We start from the raw sequence: 15,237 nt of genomic DNA, 5'->3' as shown, positions 1-15,237 counted from the left end.
CATTCCTGGGCTCCTCCCAGACCAACTGAGTCGGAATCTCTACAGGCGGGGCCCAGGGGTATATATTTGCACAAGATGGCCCACGGGCATAGCTGTACAGAAAAACTCCAGCTCTGGACGCCTGTGAGTTCTGGCTGCCCCTAGCAGCAACCTGAGAGTGTTCCTTACTTCTCTGAGCTGCAGTTTTCCAATCTGAAAAATGGCAGTGCTGTGTTAGTGACCTGAGCTCATGACGTCCTTGAAGGGTTACTCGGGATGATGCCTGTTAAATAGTTAGCGTAGTGCCTGGCACGGAGCATCAACATCTCCCAAGTATTAGGTTTAATAAAATGAATAATAAATGATGAGCCCAGAGCAAGAAACCATCCAGCCTAGATTCACCCTAAGGAGCCCTTCTAGCTTTCCAATTCTGCGTGGAGTATATAAATATTCTCTGCTACCGTTCACATTGATCTCATCCTTCCATTTAAACTAATTGAAATTAGCATAGCTGTATTTTTTCCCTAAATAAATCACACTTGCTCTGCCCACCTGCACCCTGAACGTGTTGGGCCCTTTCCCCTCATTGAGGTGGGACCAGGCCAAGGCCAGCTCTCTGCAGCAGAGGGGAGAGAGAAGAGAGGCCGGAGTTGGCGCCTGTGGGGTTGGGGCCCTGGAACTTTGGAAACATGAATCATGACTGGGTCGCCTGTGTGCTGCGAGCGGGAGCCTGGAATCTGCAGAACTCCCTTTCCAGATTAATGGGCCCCTGAGCTCCCTGGCTTCTGCATGGACTTGGGAAAATTAAATGTTTGTAATGTAATTCAGAAAGGTCTTGTCAGCTATAAATTCTGAGCACGAAGTATTTAAAATGTCTGATCCCAGGACTGGTTGAGAACAGTCCATGTCTCCTTTGTTCAGGGGGCGAGTTGGCTTGTTTTATGTATTGTTGTCATCTGGGTGTTGCTTAAGGGGGATGGACCCTCCACCTGCTGCTAGGATGACCCTGTCTTCCTACAGCACGCAGCAGGCAGTGCGAAAAACTGACTCTAATCAAGGTACGCTGCTGAATTTCTGCTGAGCCACATAGGCGTTTGTGGTCAACAGAGGCCAACTTACAAAAGTGATCAAGTATTCAGTTGAAAAACACACAAAAGAAAGCTCAGAGAATTTTGTGGAAGCTTATTCAGAATGATGAGATTTGTCAGTGATAACATTTCCTTCTGGTTGGGGAGCTTGAAGAAGTCACGTGGAGTATTACCTTTTTATGGCAAATATGATAATATTTATGTTACATATGATGTAACAGGACAATATATATCATTATAGCCATGCATAATATATAACAATAAATATGTTTACCTTATTATGGCAAATATTACAAGAATAATAACAAGCAATATTTGCAGAACGCCTCACAGTCAGAGTTTTTTCACATAAAGTCTTTCACTTCAACCTCACCGCCCAGCAGCCCATAATGTAGATGTTATTTAATGGGTGGGGAAATGAAGTTCAGAGAGGGAGAGTAATTACTGAAGATCACACAGCTACTGAGTAGAGTCCAGTTTTCTGATTCCAAAGCCCGGTCTTGTATTACCCGGCAACTGATCATCCCAAAGAGTAAATACTACCCGCGTACCCAAGTCTTTAGCAAAAGGGTAAAAAGGTTGATTACTAAGTGTTCAGAGTCTTTGTGCAGTATTCAACAGTCGTGGAAAATGAGGATTCCTGGGCTTTTCCTTTGTGCTGCAGACCCATTTGGCAGATACTGAAGCCAACAAATCTTTTTCTCAGAATGGTTTTAAATAAATAAGTCAACTACATAGGAAAGGAAACCAATGGTGTTCCAATACAGTTGTCAAAATATTTTAAGCAAACATGTTTTCGATGTGTTCTTGTACGCACGTGGGTCTGTCAGCTACTGTGACTCCTAAGTAGTGAGGCACATAACAGCTATTCTGAGGTTGCTACAACTAGAAGGCCTTTGGAAAACACTTGTGATTTCAACCTGTGACAAAGTTCCGGGTCCTGCTCATGTGACTGAAATTTGTGGCCCCCATTCATGATGTCTCAGCTGAGTGAGGGCTCAGGGACCAGGCCTATGTCGTGTCTCCCATCCTTGAATCCCAAGAGACGTGCAGACCCCAGGTTACACACTGCTAATCGTAAAGGGTCCTAGTCACCAGGGCTGTCACGGACCCTGGTGGAGCCTGTACAAGATGAATGAAAACCAGACACGCTTATGGAGAGGCTGTTGTTTGTTGGCCTGAGTTAGAGCCCTTTTTAAAAGAAAGGTAAAGCTGGCCTCCAGGGAACCCTTTTTCCTGTCTTAAGAGAGGGAGGTGTGTATACCTGTCTGAGGCAGCGAGGTATGGATCCCTGAGCTACTCAGTGATGGTGAGAGGCTATATTTAGCCCCAGGAGAGAGCCGCTGGCTTCCAGCTTCCTTATCTGACCTAGATTCTAATGACTGTTTTGACTTCCAGATGCATCTGTTCTCCCTGTTGGTATCTTCGCAGGGTTCGCTTTTCAACCATACAAAATCTCACCCCATAGCGGCCAGGCAGGAAAAGGTACAAAGGGAGCCCGCCTCAGTGGGCATTTGGATCACATGTTCTGCCAGAAGGGGCCGCCAGCACTCAGCCCCAGCCCAGCCTTGCCCCGCAGGAAGGAGAGCCCAGCGTTGGCAGATACGGTGATTTTCAGGATAAGCAGAAAAGCGGGTTTTTTAGATGAAAGCTACTGTCTACCACGCTGATGGTGAATTCCATTTTAAAAAAGGAATATGCAGCTCGTTTGCCATTTCTGGCTTAGGTAAAAACCGTAGTTGGTACGAGTGGTACTTGTTTTGATAATTAGCATGTTTCGCTAATTTTTCAGTGGTGTGTATACACAGGAAGCAGGTTTTTAGTTTATATATAGCACTATTGTTCCCTGAGATAACTACAGAGAAGCAGTTTAGCCTGTTTGATCCTCAGTTCCTTGTTTACAGTGTAATTTCTTTGTTTCTCAGCTAATACCACTCGAATATTCCAAGGGACCAGAATCGTTAAGACTGGAGTGGTAAGTACAACTGAGGATTTCCACTTCCCGGCTGATTGCTAGTTTGCATGCAGTTAAAACTGTCACCACAGGGTGGCAGTATGATATTGTTAAACTGCTCAATGTGAAGAGGTTAAAATACAGGAAACAATACGTTATTCACTCAGTTCAGTACTTTATGAAAACAAGCTAAACAACGCAGTTAAAGCCATGATACCTAATTGCCTAATTTTGGCAAAGTACAGATCCCCAGATTTTTTATTATTATCTGTGAAATCATTCGATGCAGGAACTCAAAGGGGTTAGTCTGTTCCAATCACCTCATTTGACAAATGCTGAAATGGAGAAGTTGTCACTTAGCCAAAGTTATGTGGCTTTGCAAATTTCTGGAGACTGAATCAACATCCAAGTCTCCCCATTCCTAGTGTAATTGATAACCATAATGCTGATCGCAGTGTATTTCCTGAGCACTCCTGGGTTTCAGGTACAGATTATTTACTCCTTGTGGCAGCCCACCAGAGCCCTGTTACTACTGAGCCCACTCTGCGGATAAGGAAGCTGAGGCTCAGTGAGTCAAAGTGACCTGCCTGGTTTCACCCATATGCCACTGGAGGGTGGACTCAAGCCCAGGAGTCTCACTTCCCTGTATCTGAGGGCCTCATTTTTTGTGACATTGGACATTTGGTGAACCAATTCTAAAACTTAGCATTTGTGAATTTGGTCATCCTTAAGCCAAAAAGTTTTCAAAGTAAAACAGGATTGTAAAGTGATGAGATCCAAGTTATTCTCGTTATTGCTTTGAGTTGCATAAATGATGGGATGGAATTTTGAACTCTACACATTAGTTTGAAACCCTGGTGGCACAGTGGTTAAGAGCTACGGTTGCTCACCAAAAGGTTGGCAGTTCAAATCCACCAACCGCTCCCTGGAAACCTTGTAGAACGGTCCTACTCTGTCCTATAGGGCCGCTATGAGTCAGAACCGACTCAATGGCAAAGGGTTTTGGGGTTTACACACTAGGTTATAAGCATGAAAATTAAGCTAATTACTCAGAGAAATACTTATTTCCCTAAAATACCATATGTCAGTGAAACCCCATAGTTGAGCCCAGGTTAGTATGGGAATGAGTTGAAGGTTTGCATACAGGCAGCCCTGGTCTGTACCTCTCCAGCCGTGTCTGTGTGGACCACCTGTAGTTTGGTGTCCTCACCTACAAAATGCAGACAATGATCATTCTTGCCTCCAGGGTAGTGTGGAAAGCCCCAGACTATACAGTAGAACCTGTGTAAGGTGGAAACCTGTCAGAGAAGGAAAACTCAAATATTTCCCACCAAGAAGAGCAATAGAAAAGTGATAAGACTGTGCCCTGTCAAAGTCAGAAAACTTGTGCAACCTGGAAACAGGGCAGTCCCGTCAAGTTCCGACTCTCACAGGTTTCACCGTAGCTGGCACTTGTTAAGAGGTGCTCTTGTTATTGTTGTTGTTGTTATTGTCATCATCCACATGGTCATAGTCTTTGCCATAGATAACCCCAGAGACCTCGAAAGCTGGAGTACCTTTCTGATGTTGAGTGTGCAGAGGCAGGACTGTAAAACCGTTCTCCGAAGCTTGCGGTGAAGCGGCCAGCTCCTGTTTCTGAGCCTGTCGCCGCAGACTGGCAGCCACTTCCCCTCTCCGTCCATCCATTTCCAAGCTGTAAGATGGCGGAGTTGGACTGGGCGGGTCCTCCAGGACCTTTCCAGACCTAAGAGCGATATGTTCTCCACAAGGGCCCAGTGAGAATAGGTGGAAACAAGGCACTCCCGCCTCATTCTTCATTTTCACTCCTAGAACAGGTGACCATCTGATGCTGCCAATCTATTACTTGAGTTTGCCTTTTCAGCTAACATAGCTTACTTTTTATGCCATTTAGCCTCATCCTGAGCAATATCAGTGAAATGCTAGTTAACATTTTTAGTGTGTTGACAGTAATTGTAAAACCATTAAAAGAGCAGGTAGTCGTCCCTGGGTCCCTTCAGGTCATCTTCTGTACCGTTCTTTCCAAAACCCCCCATGATAGATGAATGAAACCACATGAGGGTGATGACTGGAACCTCGTTCCCAATCCCAATTACTGACACTTCTCTGCTTTGTCTTCCTCTGTCCCTTCCTGCAACCTCCCTGGGTGACCCTTTCAAGCCCACAGCTTCTCCTGCCTCCTCAGCCGACATGGCCCCCATCAGCTCGGGGTCCTCCACCTGGACATCCTCTGGTATCCCCTTCTCCTTCGTTTCCATGGCAACTGGGATGGGCCCTTCCTCCAGCGGCAGCCAGGCCACAGTGGCTTCAGTGGTCACCAGCACACTCCTTGCCGGCCTGGGGTTCAGCGGTGGTGGCATCCCCTCCTTCCCCAGCACGGTGTGGCCCACACGCCTTCCGACAGCCGCTTCTGCCAGCAAACAGGCCGGCCGGCCGGTCCTCACAACAACAGAGGCCTTGGCTTCTCCAGGGCCAGACGGCGACTCAGCACCAACCCAGGATGGCGAGGGTGCTGAGGAAGGGGAGAAGGATGAGGAGAGTGAGAGTGAAGATGGGGAGCGGGAACATGAGGACGAGGGGGAGAAGAAGGAGAAGGGTGGGGTGACCCGTGCCGTCACTGGGGAGCAGAACCAGACGGAGCCCACCCCCACGCCCTCATCCCCCAGCAGGACTGCGGAGGAGGGGGGACATCAGACTATACCTGGGCACCAGCAGAACCAAACCGCGGAACCCACTGGTCAGCCGGACGAAGCACGGGTTGCCAGCCCAGACCTCGACTCGGACTCAGCCACCTCCACCCAAGTGCCCCCCACAGTCACGGAGGACTATCATGCCGAGAGTGATCCCAGGAGACCCGGAGCACCGTCCAGAAAGCCTGGGTCCCGAGGGGACCGATTTTCCGAGGATAGCAGATTTATCACTGTTAATCCAGGTAGGTGGTGCCCGTCCTTGTGGAGGTTCTGGGTTGCTGCAAAGAGGCTTACCTTTTCAGGAAATGGCAGAGAGGGTGAGGACCCAGAACAGGCCTACTGTGTCTCCACCACATACACCCTGGAGAAGAAAATAGATCAGAGGGTGGGGGGTTATGTGTGTCTCACTCCCCATTGTATTGTATAAAGGATAACCTACTCTCTTATCTCTGCTGAAATAAATTCTGCTTGCCTCAGACTAGCTCCATGGGCCTCTCCAGGTGTGGAGTAAGTGAAATGAGGGAGATACCTATCTTAAGAAGTTTACTCAGTAAGTGTTCTTCCCTTTCTTCATTTACTCAACACGTATGTTTATGGGCTTGCTGTTTGGGGCTGGGCTCAGGGCCAGGTGCTGAGCCAGGCAAGAATAGTACTCTTGAAGTTTATGGTGTAAAGAGCAAGACCAAGAGAGGACAGAGAGCAAGAGCCAGTTTAAAAAAAAACAGTTGCCGTTGAGTCAGTTCCAACTTGTGGCCACCCCCATAGTATCAGAGTAGAACTGCTCAGTAGGGTTTTCAGTGGCTGATTTTCCAGAAGCAGAGCACCAGGCCTTTCTTCCGAGGCACATCTGGGTGGACTCAAATCCCCAACCTTTCAGTTAGATGCTGAGCACTTAACCATTTGCAGCCCCCAGGGTCTCTAGAATGAACTCCAGGAAGCTAAGTATCAGGAAACTTGGAAAGTAAGCAAGCTCTAGATGGTTAGCTAGCATGCTAGACAATCAGCTGAAGAAGGATTTAGGTTGTAAAATGTTAGCAGAGGAGGACAAAGAGAAGACAGAAGAGGACAGGAGCCAAGTTAACTAGCAAAGGCCGTGTTATGGAGTGAACTCTGTCCCCCAAGACTATGTGTGGTAAGTCATAGCCCCTATACTTGTGGAGGAGCCCTGGTGATGCAGTGGTTAAAGCACTCAGCTGCTAACTGAAAGGTTGACCTTTCAAACCCACCAGCTGCACTGAGGGAGAAAGATGTGGCAATCTGCTTCCATAAAGATTTATAGCCTTGGAAACCCTATGGGGCCCCTGGTGGTGGTGTGGTTAAGGGCTACATCTGCTAACTAAAGGGTCGGCAGTTTAAGTCCACCAGGTACTCCTTGGAAGCTCTAAGGGGCAGTTCTACTCTGTCCTATAGGGCCGCAGTGAGTTGGCATCAACTGGACGACAGTGAGTTTTTTTTTTTGTATGGGGTCACTATGAGTCAGAATCGACTCGAGGACAATGGGTTTGGTTTTTTGGCTGTACTTGCGGATGTGATCCAGTTTGAGAATAGGGTTTTGTCTGTTATTGCGGTATCTGTATGAGGTGTGTTTTACGCCAATCACTTTTGAGACACAAAAGAGTAAATTAGGCGCAGAAGGCAGCAAGCAGCAATGGGGAAGATAGATGCCATGTGGAGACCTCCAAGGAGAATGCTAGAGAAGGTGTGACAAGGATCCCCCACCCCCCAGCAGACAAAGAGGCCTTCCCTGGAGCTGGCGCCTTGAGTTCGGACTGCTGGCCTTCTTCAGTGTGAGGAAACGAGTTTCTGTTTGTTAAAGCCACCCACTTGTGGTATTTCTGTTATAGTAGCACTAAGAGACTAAGGCAGGCCACTCTGGAGAAACGACATTTGTGTTGAAACCTGAAGAATGAAAAGATCCATCAGGGGAGAGCTGGTATTACTCCAGGGTATGAGCCTAAGAAACACGGCCCTCTGTCCCAGATCTCCTATGGCTGTGTGAGTTACCAGGGTATAGGCGGTGAGACCCAGGGTGTGGCTGGTCTGGCCTCTGCTGGCTATGACCCTGGTCACCCTTCCCAGCAGTGATCTGCCATTCTGTCATACGATCCTGATAGTCTCTGCAAGGGGACAAGAGCAGGAGGGGTTGTTACTGTTGTCAGGGGTTTTCTTAATAAGAAATTCTTCATTTTGCCAGACTACAAGATGTTTAGCAACAATTTTTTTTTTTTTTATTTGCATCTAAGCTGTTGTGGAGTTATAAGAGTGCAAAAAAAAAAAAAAGCAACTGGTAAATATTTATTTGGTTTTGCACTTGTAAACATTAAAATTCATCTAAAGCTGAGATCTCGTATGTTAAGATACAACTTAGAATAAATTTTCATGTTTTGAACTACATTCCTCCCTGAAGCTGGTGTAGACTAATATTTTGTAGTGTGGGTTTCTTGTGGGTTTTGCTCACATGGGCACAGTGTGAGGGAAAGGTGCTAGATAGCCTGCTGTGGAAGGGCGTGAGGGGACTCGGGCCTGGGAGGCTGTTCAAAGCTCTTCTGCCTGAACACTGACCTTCCTTCTAGGACTTGCTGTGGAAAAGGTGGATTTCTTGCATGTAAAGATACTAAAATACTTCTGTAGGGCCCACTGTGTACGAGGCACTGAACTAGGCCTTGGGAAGAGAACACTGAGCAAGACAGGCTTCTGTTCTCCTGGGGTGTACATTTCTGGTGAGGGACCTTGAGAATATTTTCGTATACAGATCAAATGCTTGACTTCAAAAAGCGTTAAGTGCTGGAGTTGGTGGGGGGGCGGGGGACAGAGTACATCTCGGGGTCAGGGAACAACATTTCAGCAGATGCCTTAGTGGTGAAAAGGAGCCAGCCAGGCAGAGTCCCAGAAAGGAGCATTCCCAGGCTGCTGGCTCCAGAGGCCCCCCAGTGGGAAGGAATCCGGATTGGTCAGGGAGCCATCAGAGGGCCAGCGTGGCTGGGCCCGAGAGACTGAGGAGGAAGATGGACTGAGTTCAGAGAGGACAGAGACGGGACCAAAAGGGGGCTTCTCAGCCATGGTGAGGATTTGATCTGTCTGCAGTGGGAAACCTATGGCGGGTTTTAAGCAGGGGAGTGATGGATCTCCTTAACTTTTTAAAAAGATCCCTCGGGCCTCTGCATGGACATCGTATGGGGAGGCCAGACTGGATGCAGAAAGACCAGTTAGAATGCAAGGCTGATGGTGGCTTGGACTAGGGCGTTTTCTCAGATGAGTTGGCTAGATTTGGAATTGACTTTCAAGGTTGAGTGGTTTAGCCTATGGACTAGGGGCCCTGGCAGAGGAGTAATCCCAGCCTGCTCTTAACCATTTCTTTGACCACACTCCTGGAAAATATGGCGGCTGAGAGCTTAGGCTGGGAGTGTTTACAGCTCTAGAGAGTGGAGAGAGGCGGGGACCGGGCATGGCCCAGGTGAGCAGGTAATGAGCCCCTTTGACTGAAGTCAGAGTCCCCATTGCCAGATTTCGGGGAAAGGGGAGAAGAAGCTGATAGGAAGTGTTGGGGTTCCCAGCTCTAGGTATGGCACTTGTGGGTCCCCAGCATCCTCCCTCCAGGCCTCTGAGAGTCTGCGGTCCTGGCCAAGTGGCTTGTGGAATCAGATCAACCCAGTAGGCTCTGTCCCATACTCACTGTAAACTTTCAGCGTTACTTAAAACCCTGTGCTCAGTGTCCTCATCTGTAAAGTGGGGTAAAAATACCCTTAATGCCCGGGTGGTATGATGAACAGTGGTAGGCACACAGTATCACACAGTGTCCTTGTTGCTGGGGACAAGGAATGAAATGCTGTCAACAGCCCAACTGCACCTGGGAGGTGTTGCCTAGCGGATCTTTCCTTTCCAGTCCCATGTGGACATTAAAGAGCATACTGAGACTGGGATCCCCAATTAGCTGGCATTAAAGTTGACCTTTAGACAGAGGCGTAGAGATGAGGGGCTGGGAGAAAGGCATTTGCCTCTGGCACAAGTCCAAGGGGAGGCCAAAGGAGGCTGGGGGAATCAGCACCCCCCCCCCACCCCCCACCCATCCCCATCAACAAGGCCTGCAAAGGGAGCAGCAAACTTAAGAGATTGCCCTGGGCACCCATTACCCTCTACACCTTTGCCTCTAGGAACCCCAGTCCAGCCCCGACAACAGTAAATCAGAGCACCTCCCTCTCCATGGGAAGGTCTGCTTCTTCCCAAAGCAAAAAGAGGTCTTCTTTCAGAATTGAAGGCAATTCAGATTTCGTGACTGTGATGAGCGTTTAAGCCAGGGCTTGGCAAACCTTTTACACAAAGGGCCAGGTAATGAATATCTTTGGCTTTGGGGGCCATGCCATCTCTGTTGCGACTACTCAGCTCTGCCATCCAGCATGAAAGCAGCCATGGAAAATACGTAAATTAATGGGCGTGACTGTGGTTTAGTCTGTGCGCCATGGTTTGCCAATCCCTGGGTTAGCAGAAATATGTGTGCCTTTATGGGGTCGAGATGAGTCGGAATCCACTCGATGGCACACAACAACAACAACAACACTGGTTTACTGGTTATGGTAAAGTATGTCAGTAGCTTTAGGGTTAAAACCAGCAAAGTCCACCCCAGCCCATGATCTTACTTCTGTCCCTTCCCCTCTGTTTCTCCCCTCTCTGCCGCCTCCAGCTTGGTACTCATTTTTCAGATGAAATTGCCATCATTCTAATGGCGGTGGTGATTTATTTCAAAGACTTGAAGTACATTTGTTTAAATCTCTTGCACGTTTGTTTATTCTCGCATTAAGTAAAAACAGTCATTGTAATCAACATTTAATTGCTTAGCATTTCTTTGAAAAAAGAAGTTATAATGATTAAAGTTAGAAACTATATTATATTTTCGCAAGGCTCTCCAAAAGGCTTGTTTCAATTCCTTTGATATTCGATAAGATCTTTTTCAGTTTCTGTGAGAAGTAGCTTTACTATCAATCCCAGAAAAGGAGGAAAGGGGTACCCTATAAAAGAAGTGGCAAACTCAAATGCCTCCAAAAGTCGGACAGGTAATATCAAAGAGCAAGCTAGGCCAGGTGTGCATTAAGGAGTGATGGGGACTGCAGCAAATTAGGGAACATGTGTCCTTTCTAAAACAGGCAGCCGTACTCAGCTTTAGCTGGTTGTTGCCAGTGAGAATGCTTTGTGAGCCAGAAATCAGGTTTGTGCACTATTCCCCCAAGTTTTAAATGAGTTCAAATTATTAAAATGAATTTTTTTTTTTTTTTGCTTATGTCAAACTAAACACATCCCTGGACTGGGTAGGGACCATTGGTATTTGGCCTCTACTGTTGTGATGACAGGGTCGCTATGAGTCAAACTCGACGGCAGCAGGTTTGGTTTTTGCTTTGGTTGTGATGGTTGCTATAGCCCCAGCTGCTCTGGATGCTTGCTGGAAGGATTGGAGACATGTATGCAATCACCCTCTCATTCATCAGGCCTTTTTCTAAACCGTAATCAAACCAAACCCTTGCTGTTCAGTCAATTCCAACTCACCGCAACCCTATTAGTCAGAATCCACTCGACGGCAACTGGTTTGGTTTTAGCTGTTTTCCAGCACCTACCTAATACAAAGCCCTCAGGGGATCTGTGTTGTGCGGAAATGCAACATGGTCCCTCCCTGAGGAACCACAACCTGAACGTGGAGGCAGACCCAGAAGCCATCTGGTGCAATAAAGCCTGCTTGGGGCGGTCTGATGGACACACACCCTCGCGAAAGCACGCCAGGGCGGGCATAGTCTGTGAACTTGCCATAGAACACTGGAGTTCTCCGTTTGTGTTTCTTTAATAAGGGACACTGTTTTTGGATCAAATCTTACTCAGGACCCTAGGATATAAACACTCCTTCACTGAGAGCTTGCCGACTGCCTCCTCTGGGTCAGCCAGGAGCCAGGGGCCGAGGCGATGGTTCAGTCCAGGGGTCGGCAAACTACAGCCTACAGACCAAATCCAGCCCACAGCCTGCTTTTGTGCAGCCCACAAGCTGAGAATGGTTTATAGAAACAAAGAATAAAAGAAGCAAATAGAGATCACGTGTGGCCTGTAAAGTCAAATATATTTACTGTCTGGCCCTTTATGGAAAAAAGTGTACCTCTGCATTCTAGTTGGGGGTGTTGTCGTGCTTGGGGCCAGAGGGGGTGGCACTAAGCTCCAGCCACCCCACTGCTTTTGTTTAAATCTCTTGCCCACTTATCGTTTTTTTTTTTTGCAATAAGTAAACAGAATCATTTTTAGTCAGTACTTAGTTATTTGATACAGCTTCCGAAGAAGCTGTAACGTTTAAAGTTACAAATTATGTTATATTTTTACAAGAATCTCCAAAAATCTTGTTCGAATTCCTTTGATATTTTGATAACATCGTTTTAGACACTGTGAGTAGTAGCTATCCCTGTGGTGTCTCTCTGGAACTTTCTGGCTCTAAGGAAGCCGGCCTCAGAGCCTTGGGTTTATAGAAGCAATAACAACATCACCAGCCAGCACCTGTTTGCTGGCTGTGCCTGTGCTAACTCCTGTAACAGTCCCCCGAGGGCTGTGCCGTGGGCTGTGCCGTGGGCTGTGCTGAGGGCTGCGCTGTGGGCTGTGCTAAGGGCTGTGCTGTCTTGTTGCCGTGACACACACCAGTGAGGAAACCAAGGCTCGGGAGGTTCAGGAAGGTGCTCAGAAGGTTCAGGAAGGTGCCCAGGGTCACACAGCACCTGGCAAAGACAGGGCTGAAACAGACGGATGCCATGGTCCAGAGACTGAACCCCTCAGCCTGGGCCCTCCTCAGAGTGGGCAGCGTGAGGTGATGCCAATGAAACATTCAGTACTAACTCAGTGTTTATTTTCACGTGCGTGTGAGTTTTTTTTTTTTTTTTTAATACACTATTCTTCCATTTAAAGAGCCCTGGTGGTGCAACAGTTACGAGCTCGGCTGCCAACTGAAAGGCCTGAGGTTTGAACTCACCCAGCAGCTCTATGGGAGAAAGACCTGTTGATATGCTCCCATAAAGATCACACACAGCCTAGGAAACTGTATGAGGCAGTTCTGCTCTGTTACAGGGGGTTGCTGTGAGTGGAAATCGACTCCACGGTACCTACAACGACAGTTTTCCATTTATGGCAGGGGTTCTCAACCAGGGGTGATTTGTGACACCCCCCCCCCCCCGCCGCCACACACACACAGAAAGGACATCTGGCAATGTCTGCAGACATTTTTGATTGCCCCAACTAGGGGGCAGGTATGTTACTGGCATCTACTGGGTAGGGGGTCGGGGACAGCCCCCACAACAGAGGATTATCCAGCCCAAATTTCCCAGTGCAAATGTTCGTAGTTTGAAAAACAATGATTTATGGTATTGATATATAGTTACCTTTTTACAGAAGTTTAACCAACCATGATGGACTCAGCTTCAACTCATGGCAACCTCACGTGTGTCAGAGGAGAACTGTGCTCCATAAGGCTTTCAGTGGCTGGGTTTTGGGAAGTACCTCACCTGGCCTTTCTTCCAAGGCACCTCTGGGTGGACTGGAACCATCAACCTTTTAGTTAGCAGCCGAGCATATTAACCGTTTGTACCACCCGGGGACTTCTAAAGACTTACTTGAGGAGAGAGTGGCAGTTGACTTAAAGACGAAAGTAAGTAACAGGACAGGTTCATGAGCACAGGGCAGAAGCCATAAACGGGATATGCAGCTGTCTGGTGGTACTCCCTTAAATTTAGTACATTTCATGTAAAGATAATGACACCAGACACTTTTATGGACCACCAGAAGCAGTTTTCAGCCAAGTCTAGTGTTGTTAGTCAGATACCTTTCTGGGGAGATGTTTCGTCTATAATTCCTCATTGCTTTTCCCAGCTCTGGGCTGCCATCTGTCTGGACAGTGGGTAGAGCTAATATGGGGTGGTTTGAAGGGGTTATACAGCCACCAATTTGGTTTGGTTTCCTCAATGAAAGTGTCTGGGTCTTTGGAAGTCTTTGTCCCTACCTGGTGATTTCTGAACTGTTAGCCAGGACGGACTGTGTGGAAAACCAGATGCCACCAAAGACACATGAGTTCCCAGGGAGGCTGGGGTTCAGAACTCAGGTTGCAGGTGGCAGCGTTCTTGTTGTAAGACAGGATACAGCGTTGTCTCTGACTGATTTCAGGACCATGTGATATTGCAAATAAGTGTCTCTGGTGGCAGTTTGGTAGGTTAAGACTGGCTGTATTTATGGGACTTGGAATTAAATTGGTATTTATCAAAAGCCCTCAAGTTTCCAACACCTAATGGAAATAGGGATTACAGACTGCCATCCCATTGTCTGAGTCTGCTTCAGTAAGCCCTTTGTGACTAGTGAGGGAGCACTTATGCACGAGAACGCCAGGCCATGATAAAAACAGAAACAAATGATGCCGTAACCCAGCTCAGATGTGGTGATGGGAATGCGGAATTAGTGCCCCGTTGCAGGAAAACCCATTTACATGTAACCAACAAACCATCATCCCTCTGCAGCAGGAGTTCAGGCTACATAAGGACTTCAGAAACATGAAGGCAGATTTTGTGACACTAACAAAGGAGCTATCTTCATTCACAGACACGGCTGGTTTGTAGTGAGTGGTGTTAAGTCAGAACACACAGTCAGGTTGCCGTAGTGGGGACGGGCTACGGACTCACGAGTGCTAGTCATCCTTCTCTCCATCCTACTTGAAGGAGGAAAAAAAAAAAAAAAAACCAAACCCATTGCCGTTGAGTCTATTCTGACTCATAGCAACTCTGTAAGACAGAGAACTGCCCCATAGGGTTTCCAAGGAGAAGCTGGTAGATTGGAACTGCAGACCTGTTAATTAGTGGTCAAACTCTTGAACCACTGCACCACCAGGGCTGCAGAAGAAGAAAACCTAGTAACCCGTTGCCATCAAGTCAGTTCTGACTCACAGTGACCCTATAGGACAGAGTAGAACTGCCCCTGTAGGGTTTCCAATGAGCGGCTGGTGGATTTGAACTGCTAACCTTTTGGTTAGCAGCCAAGTTCTTAACCACTGTGCCACCAAGGCTCCAAAGACCTTGCTTTTCCCTAGTCCAGGTTGTGATCTCTTGTATCCAAGCCACTTTTAGTCTTGACAGCATAGGGGCTCGAGTCCTGTAGCGGAAGCTGAGCCCTTACTGTAGTGTAGGAAGCGATTCCAATGGGTCCATCTGACGTATTGCTGCCTGTAACATTTATAGTACATTGTACTCCATGTCTATTTGCTTCTACTGGGATGAGAGCCAAGCCAGTAAAAGGCAAACAGCATTAATTCAGTGATGACATATGCCACTGAAAACTGTTTTTCTTTTCTTTCTTTTTTTTTTTTTAATTTTTTAAAAAGCAGAAAGGAGGCACTTTACTCAGATTCTACTGGCTGCTGAAATAAAAACTGGAAGACAGGCCGGGGAGGTCGTTAAACCTTCCCTCCTTCCTCCCTCCTTTCTGGAGGGCTAGTTAGCATCTCACTGCAGTTTCA

The 15,237-nt window shown here is 47.4% G+C and overlaps 1 protein-coding gene across 3 annotated transcripts in view; it reads left to right on the top strand.

Annotated features, from left to right (window-relative positions):
- Window positions 1-15,237, top strand: part of PTPRG (protein tyrosine phosphatase receptor type G) — an 822,569-nt gene that overhangs the window by 711,343 nt on the left and 95,989 nt on the right. For all 3 annotated transcript variants that reach the window (XM_064274291.1, XM_064274292.1, XM_064274290.1), the window contains exons 11-12: window positions 2,993-3,042; window positions 5,200-5,971. In XM_064274291.1, coding sequence (XP_064130361.1) covers window positions 2,993-3,042; window positions 5,200-5,971 — 822 coding nt within the window. The remainder of the gene's footprint in view (window positions 1-2,992; window positions 3,043-5,199; window positions 5,972-15,237) is intronic.

Source organism: Loxodonta africana, chromosome 22 (assembly GCF_030014295.1).
Source record: "Loxodonta africana isolate mLoxAfr1 chromosome 22, mLoxAfr1.hap2, whole genome shotgun sequence".
NCBI classification, from domain to species: Eukaryota; Metazoa; Chordata; class Mammalia; order Proboscidea; family Elephantidae; genus Loxodonta; species Loxodonta africana.
This window is presented reverse-complemented; position numbering and strand designations above follow the sequence as displayed.